The 14,807-nt window shown below is 40.8% G+C and overlaps 1 protein-coding gene across 1 annotated transcript; it reads right to left on the bottom strand.

Annotated features, from left to right (window-relative positions):
- Positions 1 to 4,174: 4,174 nt before the first annotated feature.
- On the bottom strand, positions 4,175 to 14,650 carry klhl17 (kelch-like family member 17). Its single transcript, XM_037272627.1, has 12 exons — positions 14,172 to 14,650; positions 12,978 to 13,242; positions 11,314 to 11,435; positions 11,013 to 11,234; positions 9,000 to 9,116; positions 8,711 to 8,924; positions 8,472 to 8,616; positions 7,894 to 8,061; positions 7,735 to 7,823; positions 7,563 to 7,636; positions 7,282 to 7,463; positions 4,175 to 6,138 (listed from the first exon to the last, which is right to left on the bottom strand). The coding sequence occupies exons 2-12, from the start codon at positions 13,189 to 13,191 to the stop codon at positions 5,910 to 5,912; spliced, it is 1,776 nt and encodes a 591-aa protein (XP_037128522.1). The 5' UTR covers positions 13,192 to 13,242; positions 14,172 to 14,650; the 3' UTR covers positions 4,175 to 5,909.
- Positions 14,651 to 14,807: the final 157 nt, after the last annotated feature.

The raw sequence follows: 14,807 nt of genomic DNA, 5'->3' as shown, positions 1-14,807 counted from the left end.
ATGGGACATGACACCCCTCCTATCATGTTCTACCCTCGGGCAGGCAGTCGTCTGTCTGTTAGTGTGCAATGTGAGGCAAGGATTTTTACTCTTGTGTATTTTAAAGGTTCTATTTGCATATGATGGAAGTTGCGTATGCAAAGAGCTGCTACCCAGTTTGCATATAAGGAGTTCGCACCTGAGAAATAAATACGAAATGAAGACTATAATGGTACATTTAGAGTCTTTTAATAGAATGTCTCAACATTTAATGCAAAATAAGACCACATTTAATTCAGATTCTGGTCAAATGCAGATTGTAAGTGAATTTGTATAACTCCTTGTTGATTTTGGTGGAAAAACTTGAACCCAGTTGGCCAAGTTCTGAATGATTTGGTACTTGGAACAATACAGTGGAACAGAATATAAGCGTTCCTCTCTATTTAATTTTCCTCATGGAACTTTCAAATAAAGTTATAAATGATTCAGCATACGACTAACAATATGTTCCCATGTTCCTTTCCAGAGAAAGACTTGATAAACAGGGTATGTCTCATCTTATCAGTCAGACAGGTATGATACGAGATCCAACTATTTTGTTTGTTTTTAAATCACACACACACCATCATATACGGGAATCGAACTCATGGTACCTGCACACAAGACAGGCGAGTGTAGCACTATACCATCAGCCATCCCCTACGTGATCTTAGTTCTTTTGGTGTTTGCAGCCATCTTAGACATCAAATCAAACACGCGCAGCTCATTGGCAGCTAACCTGTTGAACTGGTTGTAAAACCGATGCACCTGAGGCACCAACAGTCTGAGTAGTTGTTATCACTTTGACATAAATCACAAGTTTATTGTTCCCTGGGCTCCGCAACCGGCTGGTGACAAGGTCAACAAAATTAGATTCAACGAACAAGGTATAGCCGACTGATTGAGCTGTTTGTGTGCTAATATGACATAATATTGGGTTGGATAAGATTAACACGAATCAAGAAGTCTTTAAACTCATCATTAGATAATTAGCACACAGAAGGCTTTGTTATGGATGGAGGTACACATTAATAAATAAGGAACATCTTAGAAAAGCAGCTATTCCAGAAACAGGTCCAAAGAGGTCTTTAAATTAATGGCAACATCTGGATTGTTTTCCTCATAAGTTTCATTTATACATTCAGCAACTATAACAAATATCAGGTGAGATGAATTATAAGAGTATGACGTGAAATGTGACAGTAGGCTTGATAACACATGGAGCCAGCACGGTGACTCATACGTCTCCAACAGTATTCCTCAGGAGCACAAGGAAGTCGACATCTTGCAAAATATTCCCGGGGTTTTCTGCATTATGTCATTTCAGTTTTCCGTCCAAAGTTTCAAGTAGGCTTCATCATCCAGCCAAAAAAGACTCCAGTAAGGGCAAGAAACTTACTCATATCACGTCATCACAATCGATCAGTGATTCTTAAGCAAATGAGTGTGTTGTGTGTGATTTGTTTTGCAAAATGATCCAATTTCACTTATCTGGTCTGAAAATATATTACTACAAGAAAAGGTGGCACAGTAGTTAGCTAATCTGCATCATATTTCAGAGGTTGCAGGTTCGGATCGTGACTCTGGCATTCCAGTGCGGAGTTTCATGCTCTATTCCAAAACATTGAAGGCTCTCCTTTCTTTCTTTCTTTCTTTCTTTCTTTCTTTCTTTCTTTCTTTCTTTCTTTCTTTCTTTTTTCTTTCTTTCTTTCTTTCTTTCTTTCTTTCTTTCTTTCTTTCTTTCTTTCTTTCTTTCCTCACTCACTCACTCACTCACTCACTCACTCACTCACTCACTCACTCACTCACTCACTCACTCACTCACTCACTCACTCACTCACTCACAATTGAGAAAGTGCATTTAAACTACGATACAATTCTTGATTCACAATTGTCGTCTGGAACTCTTCCTGCTATACCAAGAAATACACACGGGATGTTGATATTTTTTTTTCCATTTTCAGAAAGATTTCTCTTTTACAGTTTTGACCAGCAATGAGGAATTTCTATCCAAATTTACATTTTTAAACCCAGAATTGAGCTCGCCTACTGAGAAGTCAATAACAGTCTTGCTCACACATAATGTTAAAAAACATACAGAGCCCATAATGTCACAATCAGGATTTTCTGGTATTCGTTTTCCTTTAAAGGTATAGTAGCTTGGCTGACACTGTGGAGATACACTAAAGTGGCTTTCCAGAAATCATGCCAAGTGTTTTTGACCAAGAGATCTTCATTTATCTTAACTGACTTTGCACTGCATTGCATCACTGATTGTGAGTTGACAAATGTGAAACTGGCAAGACGAAACATGCTTGTTTCATATTGCTCAATAGGGCCGGCAACATGAACAAGGTGTTTTAGTAATATATTCCATGAGTTTGTTGCGTTATGTGTCAAACCCTTTTTATTCATCTTTTCCAATAGAGACCAAGCGATACAATCCTAATCTTCCTCCCTCCATGTGTGGTGGCTTCCACTGAGAACTCACTCCCTGTTATTTATCTAGACTCAGCGGGTGAGAGAGACGGTGCTAAAGTCACACCTTGGCCCACTTAAACGGAGCCTTAGTATGAGAGTCCAAACATCAGGTGTCCAGTAGAAACTGCAACGTGCCAAAGTTCTCACACGGGACCGGCATAAAGGAATCTTAATTGCACCCTGGCCCTCCTTTGAAGGCAAGATCACTCACTGTCAGTTCAAGCACTTCACTCCTTAAATTCTGTTTGTATGTGATAAGCACCAAATTGGAGAATGAACTAAAAGTGCACTAATTTCTCTCAGACAACCATCAATATTCGGACAGGAAGTCGCATATTCCAATAAAAGAGTTGAAATTTTGAATATTCAAGTATATCAGAGAGTGAGTTATACTATAAAGGGCGTAGTCAAGCACCAGCTAAAAAGACAATTATCATACTTTTCCCTCCAAAATAGTATTGCTTAGCCAACACAAATAGCAGCTGGGTATTCTCTGAGTTTAGTGTAAACAAAAATGTCATTTTTAATTACAAATCAGAAATTGTAACCTCTTCAATGGAGGTCAATGAAGTGTATTACATAATATACTTCAATCACCTCAAGAAATGCTTTTATGAGACAAATATACTTTTTTTCCACTCATACTAATTTAAGACTATACATTTTGCTCTTTATTTCTTAAACATGACATTTTCTGTTGCTCTTACAGAAAATTGTGCGTTATTTCCCAAGCTGAACCAAAATATTTTGAGATTCTTTCTCCTATAGTTTACACAGTGTGATAAACTCCGTTAACGTCCATGCACACGCAAACATTTGCTTACACATGTACATAATATACAATGTTACTTGTCTGCAGGCTTATCTTTCTGTGTCTATTTGCTTGAGCAACTATTTGGAGTCTAAACACACCAGGAGCATGCATGAGTCATAAAACACTGGGACGGACGGACAGATGGACGGATGGATAGGTAGATAGATAGCCTACTGTCCAGTGACAGCTGGGATAGGCTCCAGCACGCCCGCGACCCTTGTGAAGATAAGCGGTTCCGAAAATGGATGGATGCCCAAAGTGGAAGCATACAAATGACCAACATGTCTTGATGAAAACTACTTCAACTCCTTTTTAGTTATTGTGTCTGAGTTTGTTGTTGTAAATGGATTGAACATTGAGGTTGTTGTCTGTCTACAGAAAACTCATAGGAACATTCAAAGTTTTGCCATCTCTCTGCAATGCAGTGTCACAAATAGTTTTTCCAATACTGTTTTTCAACTTATTTAGCCATTAACGCAATAATAGAGTTAAATACCTCTTTGACTGTGACATCGGTACCATCTTTCTACAAGCAGAATGTCACACAGCTTTTGCAATGGATATATATATTGTGCAAGTGGTCGTAGTGTTTGTGACGGGCCGGAGTGTGTTGTCACCTCACTATCATCAAAAACTATTCCGTGGGTTGCCCATCTTTTTGTTTATGGCTGATTCATCTTAATAGGGTTAAAATGGTGTGTGCAGAGGAACCGGTGTGGTGGCCATTTGACGTGTGGTTTCAGAAATGGTAAAGTGAGAGTGCTCAGCTGTCTGAATAGCTCACAGTGAAAGGAGAGCATATTGGGACACTACCAAGCAATGCTGTCGCAAATTCGCCTAGCAACACAAGTTACCCTAGCATACATTTGGAACATCTTTATTTCATTTTTTTTGTATTGCTCCATTTGCAATAGTGCAAAATTCAATATTGTAAAGTTCAAATAAATAAACATTCACCACATACAAGCAAAGCACAAACTTTAAAAAAAATGCTACAGTCACATTCACATTGAACAACATGGATTCATTGAGCTTTCTTCCTATTTACAATATATTTTTATCTACATGCCATACGTGGTCCTTGGTTCTTCCCTGATGGATTGGATCTAATAGCATCTCCATTAGATGAGGGCAGGTTGATTCTACTGGGTCCTCTCTGGCAAACAGTGGAAAGTGAAAAATGAGGTAGAAACTGAAAACCTTAAATTCCATCCGGATGATATAAGTTCAGTACTGGCAATAAAAAAGCTCCACACAGAAATGTAGGGCTTATATTTCAGTACTTATTCTTGTTTAGTACCAATAAGTAATAGAAGTAGGGTCGATTCTACCATGACAGAAAATAAGGGGAGAGTAGAATGACCACCATATAGCAGTTGCATTATACTTGAGTGCTGCAATTACTATTTGCATGAATTATGAAGACGTCCTTCATGTGCTCTTGTGGTATTGGAATCACATCATACAAGTTAAAGTGGAGAAACTCTTGGACACTAGACATGGGCCTCATAACCATTTTAATTACTTGAATGCACTAGTTTGCTTTAACTCAAAGAGCCACAGGTGAGTAGATCTAAACTAGTTTGCAGTCTTTAGAAGTTTGATTTCAATTACGGAAAAGTGCGTTACATCAAATCAAGGACAACTCCTCTGAGTATCATTCTGTGCAATGTGACACTAACAAACAGGGCAATACCTTTGGGGGGAAAAACGATATTATTGCTAACTTTAGTAATTGTCTATTAAAGGAAGTAATCAAGTGCCCATCTCTAATGGAAACAAATGGAGTTCTGCATAACAACTATCTAAGATACACTCCAAACGCAACCACACTACCCCTCTCGCACATCATGAAGTCCACTGACAGTATATATTTCACATATAAATAAATAAATTAAAACACTTTTAAATAGGCATCTCATATATTTCTTTCTCAATAGCTTAGAGTTAAACATATTAATATTTAAATAGGCGTCTCTTTTTTCCTTCTCTGAACATCTTACAGTCAAACATATTCATATTTACACATCTTTATAAATACTTCCTCACAATGGGGAATACCGTTGCGTGTTACTGCCACCTAGCGTGACATTAGCAGCACTACCTCATTTTAGCCTCCATGTTTGGGAGTCGATGCCAGCACGCAGCTTGTTCTCACCAGCCAGTGAGCTACTTTCTAATTTCTTTCAGTCTCTCCTGTGAGACTGCACATACTACATTTTGGGGTGGGGGCAATTAAAGTGAGGTTTGAGCAAAGGCTGGCCATCCTTCATTACTACGACTATATGTCGGTACTCTTGAGGAGAGAGAACTTGGATATGAATAGGGCAGCCTAGCTGCACAGAGGTGCAAAATATTCAATTTCATCATACAAAATAGACCTGTGGGATGGCAGTAGCTCAGTTAAATCTAATTCATATAACATTTTTGATGGCCAATCTGTACCAAAAGTGCCAATATTAACGACCAGGAGCCTCATTCACACCCTCACTCCTCATCTTCATCCTACTCCTCAAACCGAACAGTTACGTCTCTTCCCAGAGCCGGTCTGGGGCGCAGCAGAGGAGGCTGAGGTCAGCCAAGAGATGACCCCGTGTCAAAGGCTAGTGGAGGACACAGACAGGGTGGGCGAGGATGGCGGCGGGAAGTTGAGCAGCTCCAGCACAGCCACGCCCACACTGCTGCGGCGCGTGAACATACAGGAGGCCGCCACCCACTTGTTGCTGCGCGGGTTGTACTTCTCGATAGAGTTGAGACTGGAGCTGCCGTCGTTGCCTCCCACGGCGTATAGCCAGCCATCCATGGCCACTAAGTCGTGAGTGCTCCTGTGACGATCAAACAAAATAAACCAAAAGGTAAACCCAGATGATTTGCAGGCGATAGGGATGAAGTCTTGCGTCAGATAGTGAAAATCCAAGATCGACCGATGTCCCAAAATGTTCAGATTTGTCTGTATTAATAGTTTAAACTATGAATATACGACAGACTGTGATCCCAAAACACTTTAAGATTATTTCAAACCCAACTTACTCAAATTACGCTTATAAAATGACTCCTCCCTGACACACAAAGCTTGTCTTTCAGTCAAGCTGTATCACTTCAATACATTTCCTTGACACAAATGTTTATTCTTAAACATTACTAATAAAGATGCTCTTCTAATATAGAGTTGATATAGCCGCTGGTCATTTTCATGTTAAGCAGAGTTGTCGGGAGGGTTGTCATCACAATTTGAAGTTAATAAACTAACTTGTAATTGTTTACTTCGTTCATTCTTTTAAAATCAAGTAATCAGTGTAGTAACTAAGTTATTTTTCAAGGTAACTGGCAACACTGATGTTGGGTAGACAAAGGAAAACACACCCTGCGAATGTCACACAAAACCTGAAAAAACCCTGCCTTTTAGGCATGGTGATGTTTTTTTTTTTTTTTCTTGACACTGGTACATGTTTGGGGCAAGAGACAGATTAGAGGTCAGCACAGGGTGACATTACTTAAACTGTAAATTGAGCCTCCCAGCAACTGGATAATAAAAGCACCGCACACCATGGTTTATTCATGGCGCTGCACTTGCTGCCACCACATTCTGACTCACACAAAGGCAAGTGGGTGTATGTTGTGTGTCTAGGGCATTTGAGCTGACACATTCACGAATCCAAGATGGCTACTATACCTTAAAACCCCGCTGCTGATCTCCTGCAACTGTGGGGATCAGCCCCCATAGAACAAGTGCGGAACAATCCCTTAGGTTCAGAGCTTTAAGTGAAAATCACCAAATAAAATGTCCAAACAATATCGTCATTATATTATATATTTGAATAGTTACAAAAAACTATAATTATTGCTGTAAAATATGAAAATAAAGTTATAATTTAGGAAGAAAAGAGGTAATTTTACAATTCTTCCTAAACTCGCCACACGTAATATTATGAGGAAAAATACTTGACTATGTAGTAAAATAGACAAACCTGCGGATGTTCATGGCAGACACTCCCTCCCACGTGTTGGTCTTGGGGTTGAACCTTTCCACGGAGTTGAGGCAGCTGGTTCCGTCATTGCCTCCTGCTACATACAACATGCCGTCCAGGACGGCCACGCCGGCGCTGCTGCGTCGACTCAGCATATTGGCAATGGGTGTCCACGTGTTGCTCTTTTCATCCAATCCAACAATAAAGAAACGGCAATTACTAAATATTCATCTCATAAAGCAACATTTTACCGTGGTCATGGCAAAAAGCATCTAATGTACCTGAGGATCGTACTTCTCTACTGTTGCAAGATGTGAGGAACTGTCGTAACCACCCACTGCATATAAGTTTCCATCTGGAGGGGGAAACAAAGGGAAAAACAATCAAAACACAGACTTAAGCAGTTGAGCAGCAACCCATCTTGAGGTTATTCTCAGAAACACGAGTTGCTACCTAGTGTTGCGACTCGAACATATCGCCTGCGTGTGCTCATTGCAGCAATTGAGGTCCATGTGCTGGTCAGAGGGTCAAAACGCTCTGCACTATAAAAAGAGCAAAGACATTAATGAATACCATATCTCAAAAACAAATGATCTGTACCACTGTGCATACCTGTTGAGACAGGAAGCTCCATCATAACCCCCAGCCGCATACAACAGTCCGTGCAAGACGGCCACACCTAAACAGCTCCGTCGCGTTCCCATGGAAACCTCAGGCTGCCAGGAGTTACTGATGGGGTCATATGATTCCACAGTTGCCAGGTCCGAGGTCCCATCATACCTGAACGACATGAACAAGTAGACATGAGTCCCTTTTCGTATTGTAGCGCGAGGGTTTCCAAACTTTTAAAATCAAAGGATGCAGGGGCCACTTTGACATTCTTCACCTTGGATTTATTCAACAAACTCATACCACCCACCCCATCATGCAATTACTGTATAAATTGTTTTTGTGTATATTGTAGTTTTTTTTTAGAAAATGTCCATTTTACATACATATTTACTTTTTTTCAGGATTTATGGGTGGCTATAGCCTATTAAACTAAATGATCCATTGATATGAATGCCAAAGTAAATTACTGATTGTCTGTATGTGCCCTGCTACCACAACTCTCGTCCAAAGTCAGTTGATGAATGGATGTTTGAGTGATAAGAGGAGTGGCACCAGCAAAGATTATTGTCGTCACTGACCCGCCAACAGCATACAGTCTGTTCCCAATAGCTGCCACGCCCACCCGGGCCCGCCGAGTGGACATGGACGCCACCATGTGCCAGCGGTCTGTCCTGGTATCGTATGCTTCGCAGTCTCCGTGAATGGCGAATAGGCTGCCCCCACCTGGGAAAAAAGCGCACACACATACCCACAACATTCAAACTGGACCATTTTGGCCATTTTAAATTCACTTAACTGTCCCCAGTTTGTCACTGACCAACAGCGAAGAGCACGGGACTGGCGCCCTCGCAGCGGCGAGGTCGCGTCCTGCTGTTGCTGAGGACGCCTCTCTGCTCAGGCATCAGGTGATACTTGAGCGCTTCGATCAGCAGATCCTTGCACTCAGAGTGGTGACGCACCAGTAGCTCCGTGTCCACATTGCTCATCAGGAAGTCTCGCCTCAGCAGTGGCAGCCGCACGCACTTCATCAACTGACATTGTTTGGAGGAGTTGAGTTTTAAGAGTGTCGTCGTCAATCATCTCGGGTGAGACAAAATGAGGCCTACCCATGGAACATGTGGCCGGCGCCCATCTATGTCATGTTTCACCCAGCTCAGCACAGCCCGGTACACTTCCTCTTCAGATGGTACGTTCAGGTTGTCACTGGAAATCAGATCCAGAACCTGCGAGGACAGTGCCAAATGTAAGGAAACATGAGATCAAACAGAGCTTTATAACTCACCTTATCCAAGACATATACTGTAGTGTGATTGTTATTTCCACAATATTAAAGATAAAAGGTTTTTTTTTAAATTTATTAACTACAGTAACTATATGGAGTACACTGTATATGTGGTCCTCTTTAGTCTATGTCCTGCTCTTCTGCAGAATGAGCTAAAAAATATATTTTGGGTGACAATAAACCCTTCCTTTCTTCTCTCCTGCTAGCTTTGTTTTCTAGCTTCATCCCAATGATGCCTCTCGCTGCTCAACATACATAAATGCCACAATATCAATCCTGGCACCGAGAATATAACATACAGTGTTCACACGTAACTTGCATATTAATTCTAAGGCTTGCTAAGCCATACTAAAATCCAAGGCACATCTGCGGTACACAGAGTGCTGCAGTCTGAGTGGCTGGCTGGCACTGTTCCCACAATGAGATGAGGCTGAGTGGGTTTGTTGGGCCGGCCCAGAGCGGACAGCTGCTTTCTGCTCGGATGAGGGCAGCAGCCTACAGCGAATACTTATTCACTGTATTAGCCGGGCCTAGAGGAAGGCAAACTTAATGGGATATTTTACAATAATACATTTTATCCTTGCCGGTTTCACGAGTCATACAGTGGTTGGTACAGTGTGTCAGCGGTTCCACAGAAACAACTTCAAGGTCACTTTTTTATCCTGCAAAAAGACCACCCGTTGCCATTCTTCTATTGCTATGCATCCTCTTTAACATCCCGGCAGACCCTGATAAAATTAGAATCAAGCATCGCACCCACAAGCTAAGTGTACTGGCTACACCATGGGATCTTAATTCTGATGAATGGCAGTTATGTGTTTGGAAAAACTAATATATTTTTAAAAATGTTCAATTTTGGGATCAATCTTATGTTTTATAGGGGGGGGGGAAAGTTTTATATTTAACATTTGTATTTTGTGAAAGAAAAGGTATAATGAGAAAATCTGGCCACCCCAAGCGACGCTCTACAGATCCCATACATCCATCTCGATTTGCTGCCATTTGCGATAAACACACAGAATGGATAAAGAAGAGAACACATATCTGTTCTTAATCCACCATGCTGCAGTTTAAACTCAATAATTTTCATGAACTTGAGTGACACTTCCACTGCTCTTTAAATGTCATGGGGGCTGGACTGAGAGAAATGGTCACTTCTTACAGAGAAATCCAGTTACAAAAAAAAAAGTTACATAAAATCACACCTTCTTTGGCTTTACATTCTATCGGAACAGTCGCTTTTTCCCTTTTGTGTGCCTGATGTTGACAGTGGGACCTCCATTTCAGATGGACATGACATTATTAAAACCTTCAAAATCTTTAGAATACACCCAAAAAAATGTAAACTCAGGTAATTACCAAACTATTTAGAGCATTTATAGGAAGAAGATGCCAGTATAATATCTGTCATTACAGAAAATGCACAATCAGTGAGGTGAACTTAATTGAAGGCTTAAGTGACCACCACACTGTAGTTGATACTGTCCAATTGGTGAGAGTATTTTAGAAATGAGAACAGCAAAAATCTATTCTTTGCATTTTTCATGTATAAATTAAGGCGACATTAAAGGGTTCTCGTACTGAAACATTGATGCCTTAGCAATGCAATCATTCTGTCAACTAAATAGGAAATTTAGACTAGAACTTTAAAAGCTGGAAACCATCCTGCAGAGAACAGTGGCTGATTAAGCAATAGCTCGGCTGACTTGACGTGCCAGATAAAATAGTGTACGGCAGCTCGGCGGGAGTATAAAACTAATAGGGACTGTGATAGATGAACTGAGCTGATAGATGACAGCCAATGCTCACTTGGAAGCGTTACTGCACCCGCACACACCTGTTTCAACGGCAGCAGCATGAACTCCTCTGTCTTGGACACCTCCACAAAGTGCTGCAGGACGTACTTGTGCGCTGACTTGAGAAGGTCGCTGCAGGAGTGCGTGTCAGCAAAGCCTCGGATACCCAGACAGTTGGAGGGGTCCAGCTGGCTGAGGAGGAACTTGCAGCAGGCGTCTCGCACCCCATTGAGTTGCAGCAGGCTAGCTGCCGGAAGCAATGTCTACGAAAGTATTGCGGGTGGAAGTACCCCGGTTACATTCAATGCAGAGGGATGATGGATGATCTAATCTGTAGCTTACCTGAACGTTACCCTCCCCGACCACGATCTCGGCTGTGTAGGTGTACTGAATGAGCTGCTCCAATGCCTGGGAATCGATGTCATGTAGCGTCACATGGGTCTGACGACTCTCTGACATCTCATCTACATAAGAGTACACAATATGAGTAGTTAACAATCATCCATTTTCTATACCATTTATTCTGGTTAGGTCACAGGAAAGCTGGAGCCAGCTGGCTTGGGATGGTGAGGCTTAGATGATAGTACTCAAGTGTGTGTTGTGAAGCTCATTTGTAGCAATCTTTAGAATACTGTGAAATATACTACAACAATTCTAACCCAATGAGAAAAGTTTGTTATCACTGCTGTATATTTTTTCATGAGACGCATTTGACCACACAAACAACTCACACACATGTAGAGGCGGGGGCCTAATTCAGAATAGTAGGATGACTGAAAAAGGTGACTTGGGTCAATTTGGAGGTGCTCAGCTCATTTGAGGACCACTCTTTCAAATTAGTAATTTAATCAAAAAGTATTTGTTATAATTGTTGATTTTTTTTTTTTTTTTTACCATTATGTCACCTTTTGCAGAAAGCTAAAACAAAAACTAACCAAATACGGAAACTAGAACTAAAATTGAAAAATAATTTTCATTGACAAATAAACTTTTAAAAAGTGCTTTTAAAAACACATTTTAGATTCATAAAACCAATAAATAATTATAGGAAAAATGTCCTTCAATTTTGCCTTTCTCGATTAATTTCACAAATGGGCAGGGACAACTCCAGGATTTTTTTTTTTATCTTCAAGGGCTAAAGGGAAGAATAGACCAATGAATTGGGGGGTTGAAACAAATTGTTTATAACAAATGAATATATTTTGAAATATCAAAAAAAATGCTGGAGGGGCTTCGCTGGAGCTACGCCGATTTCTGACGGGGTTATAGCCCACGCTACCCCTGGAGTAGCACCATCCGTACAGCTTTTAAGGCTCATTTTAAATATATTTGTTACCAAAATACTGTATAGCCATACAGAAAAAGGAAGGTTGAACAGTTTAGGAATTGTAGTTTATTTTTAATTGTTATTTTGCACGTGATTGATATTGGACTCCATTATATATAAAACTAAAACTACAACATAAAAATACTAATAAAACAAACTAAAACAAAGAATGATCATGTCATTGAAAACTAATAAAAACAAAGAACCCCACACATAAAAAATAAATGAAGTCAATAAATAAACAAAAGTCAAAACAATAAAAATGACAAAAAATCCATAACTACGATAATCCTGGCTGCCATCCAAACGTTTCAGACAACAGCTGCACTAGCATAATAAGGCAAAAAGCTAAATAGACTAAAAAAATGGGCTCATTAGCTTGGTGGCTGGAAGTCTGGAGGCGGTTTACAAGCACAATGGTCTGGCATGGAGAGGAAATGTGAGACACACAGCGACACTGACCACCTGTGCCCCAGACAGGAAGAGGCAGAGAAACAATGATGCTGGAAAAGCACAAGGTGCAGTACACTCATGTTGTTTTTGACATTAAACTCCAGAACTTAAAATATCCCGAGGCACACTGAAAAGTCTGTTACAATGGCCTGAAGGGGATTGAAAGCACAAAGAAAAATCGGTGTAGGCTGCTTTTGGGAGATGACGTGCGCTGTGCTGAACTTACTGGTAAACATGGCGTGGAAGTAAGGGCTGCAAGACGCCAGCACGACTTTGTGCGCCTTGATCTCTTTGTTGGAGACGTGGAGCACTATATCGCACAGCAGCCCACGCTGACGCATCCTGTTCATGGACACGAAGGAGTCGTGGTAATGGCGCTTGGAGTTGTGCGAGATGCTGTGGCCATCGCGGTTCAGCAGCTGCATGCCTCCTTCCATCATGGTGCCGGGTGTGGTGGTCGCCGGCTCGTGCCTGTGCCGCACTCTGGGCAACTGAAAGATTGATTGTCATTACCTATAAAACTACAGTATAAAATATTCTTTGTCATCAGTCTTGCGCCTGAAAGAACTTAGTTCATCGGCAGGTGTTATGACAGGTGTCCAGAGCAATCACCCCTCTTTTTGTTACTGCTCTATTTCTCATGGTGACAGCTACGACAGGATGCCTGTCAGCACAACAGAGATCCAAGAAACTGGATTATTTATTGCAGGCTGGCTGGCTGGGCACTTGGCGTCAACACTGATTAAAGCCCAAAGCAACAAAATCTTAAGTCTATAATGCAGTATACAGTATGTACATGATTACTTCACTTATAACTTGACAAGAGAACACACATGAATTAACTAACTAACAACTTGAGATAATTGAACTAACACCATGCATCATTCGGTACATCTGGAAAGCTATGATCTCTTTGCAAAGTGAATAATTTGATTGACACAATCAGATTCACCATGATTATGATTATCTTGATTATTATTAACATTAACATGCGCATCATATTGAGGCAGCTTCTAATATTACGAACCCTCCTATGTGTTTGTGTTCTAAGTCCAGAGCGCATATTATTCTTGTGTAAAAAGTATATTTGGTTTCTTCTGTTTCCCCCCAAATATGACACTGTGTGCTATCATACCACAGTTGTCTGGCGTTTTGGTTTACCTTGTTAAATTTCATAAGCATGATAACGCCGCGCATCACACACTAATCACGCTCTACTGATGGGTACAATCTCGTTTATTTATTCTTATTTAGTTTGTCTCCGAAGCTTTAGCTGACATCCGCGAGCCTGCCCTAAAGCTGGCAATGCTGCTGTGCTACAACACATCTATAATTCTATGAATGTACCATTTTTAGAACCTGATCCCTTATTATCCATTGAGAACATAAGCAGCAACAGAGATAAAAATATTCTCTTTACCGGTAGCTTTGTTGCGGTTATATTTGCAATTCGTGTCCCTCCCGAATTGATGTAAGATGTGCCTGCAGCTGTCGCAGTCAAGATGGTTTGGAAATCGGCTCCTGCGAAGCTATTTGTCCATATTCGTCTCAAGCATAGGACACATTTAAGAAAAAAAAAAAAGAGGCAGGTTTGTGTCTTGTATACGACTGACGTCAGCGCATGCACACACAAAAATCTATGGACGCTGACACGGGACTGTTAGGGTAGAACAGAGACAGTTCCCGTTTCGCGTGAATACGGCTCAAGGAGGCGATAAAAATTGCGTGGAAATTTTGAATAATATTACGGCCAACATAAGATATTTTTGCATCAAATACATATGTAGTCAAACAATCCACGGTGTATGTTGAACTTGATTTCCAAGGCCTGAATATAAGCAATAGGTACATACGACCTTAAGAAGTCCGCCTCTGACTCTGAGTCCGGAAGTAACTTAAAATGATACGAGTGCGCTTGCGCGATAAGTGAAGTGTCGTGATTGGTTGGTCAAGTCCCAATTTTGTTGAGATGACATTAATCAAAATATAGACATTGTACGAGCTGGTGTATGAGAAATTACTTGTAAACAAGGAATACAACCGTTCCGATGCCAGT

This window comes from Syngnathus acus, chromosome 2 (assembly GCF_901709675.1).
Source record: "Syngnathus acus chromosome 2, fSynAcu1.2, whole genome shotgun sequence".
NCBI lineage: Eukaryota > Metazoa > Chordata > Actinopteri > Syngnathiformes > Syngnathidae > Syngnathus > Syngnathus acus.
Note: the sequence above shows the minus strand (reverse complement) of the source record. Positions and strands in the feature narration are given on the sequence as shown.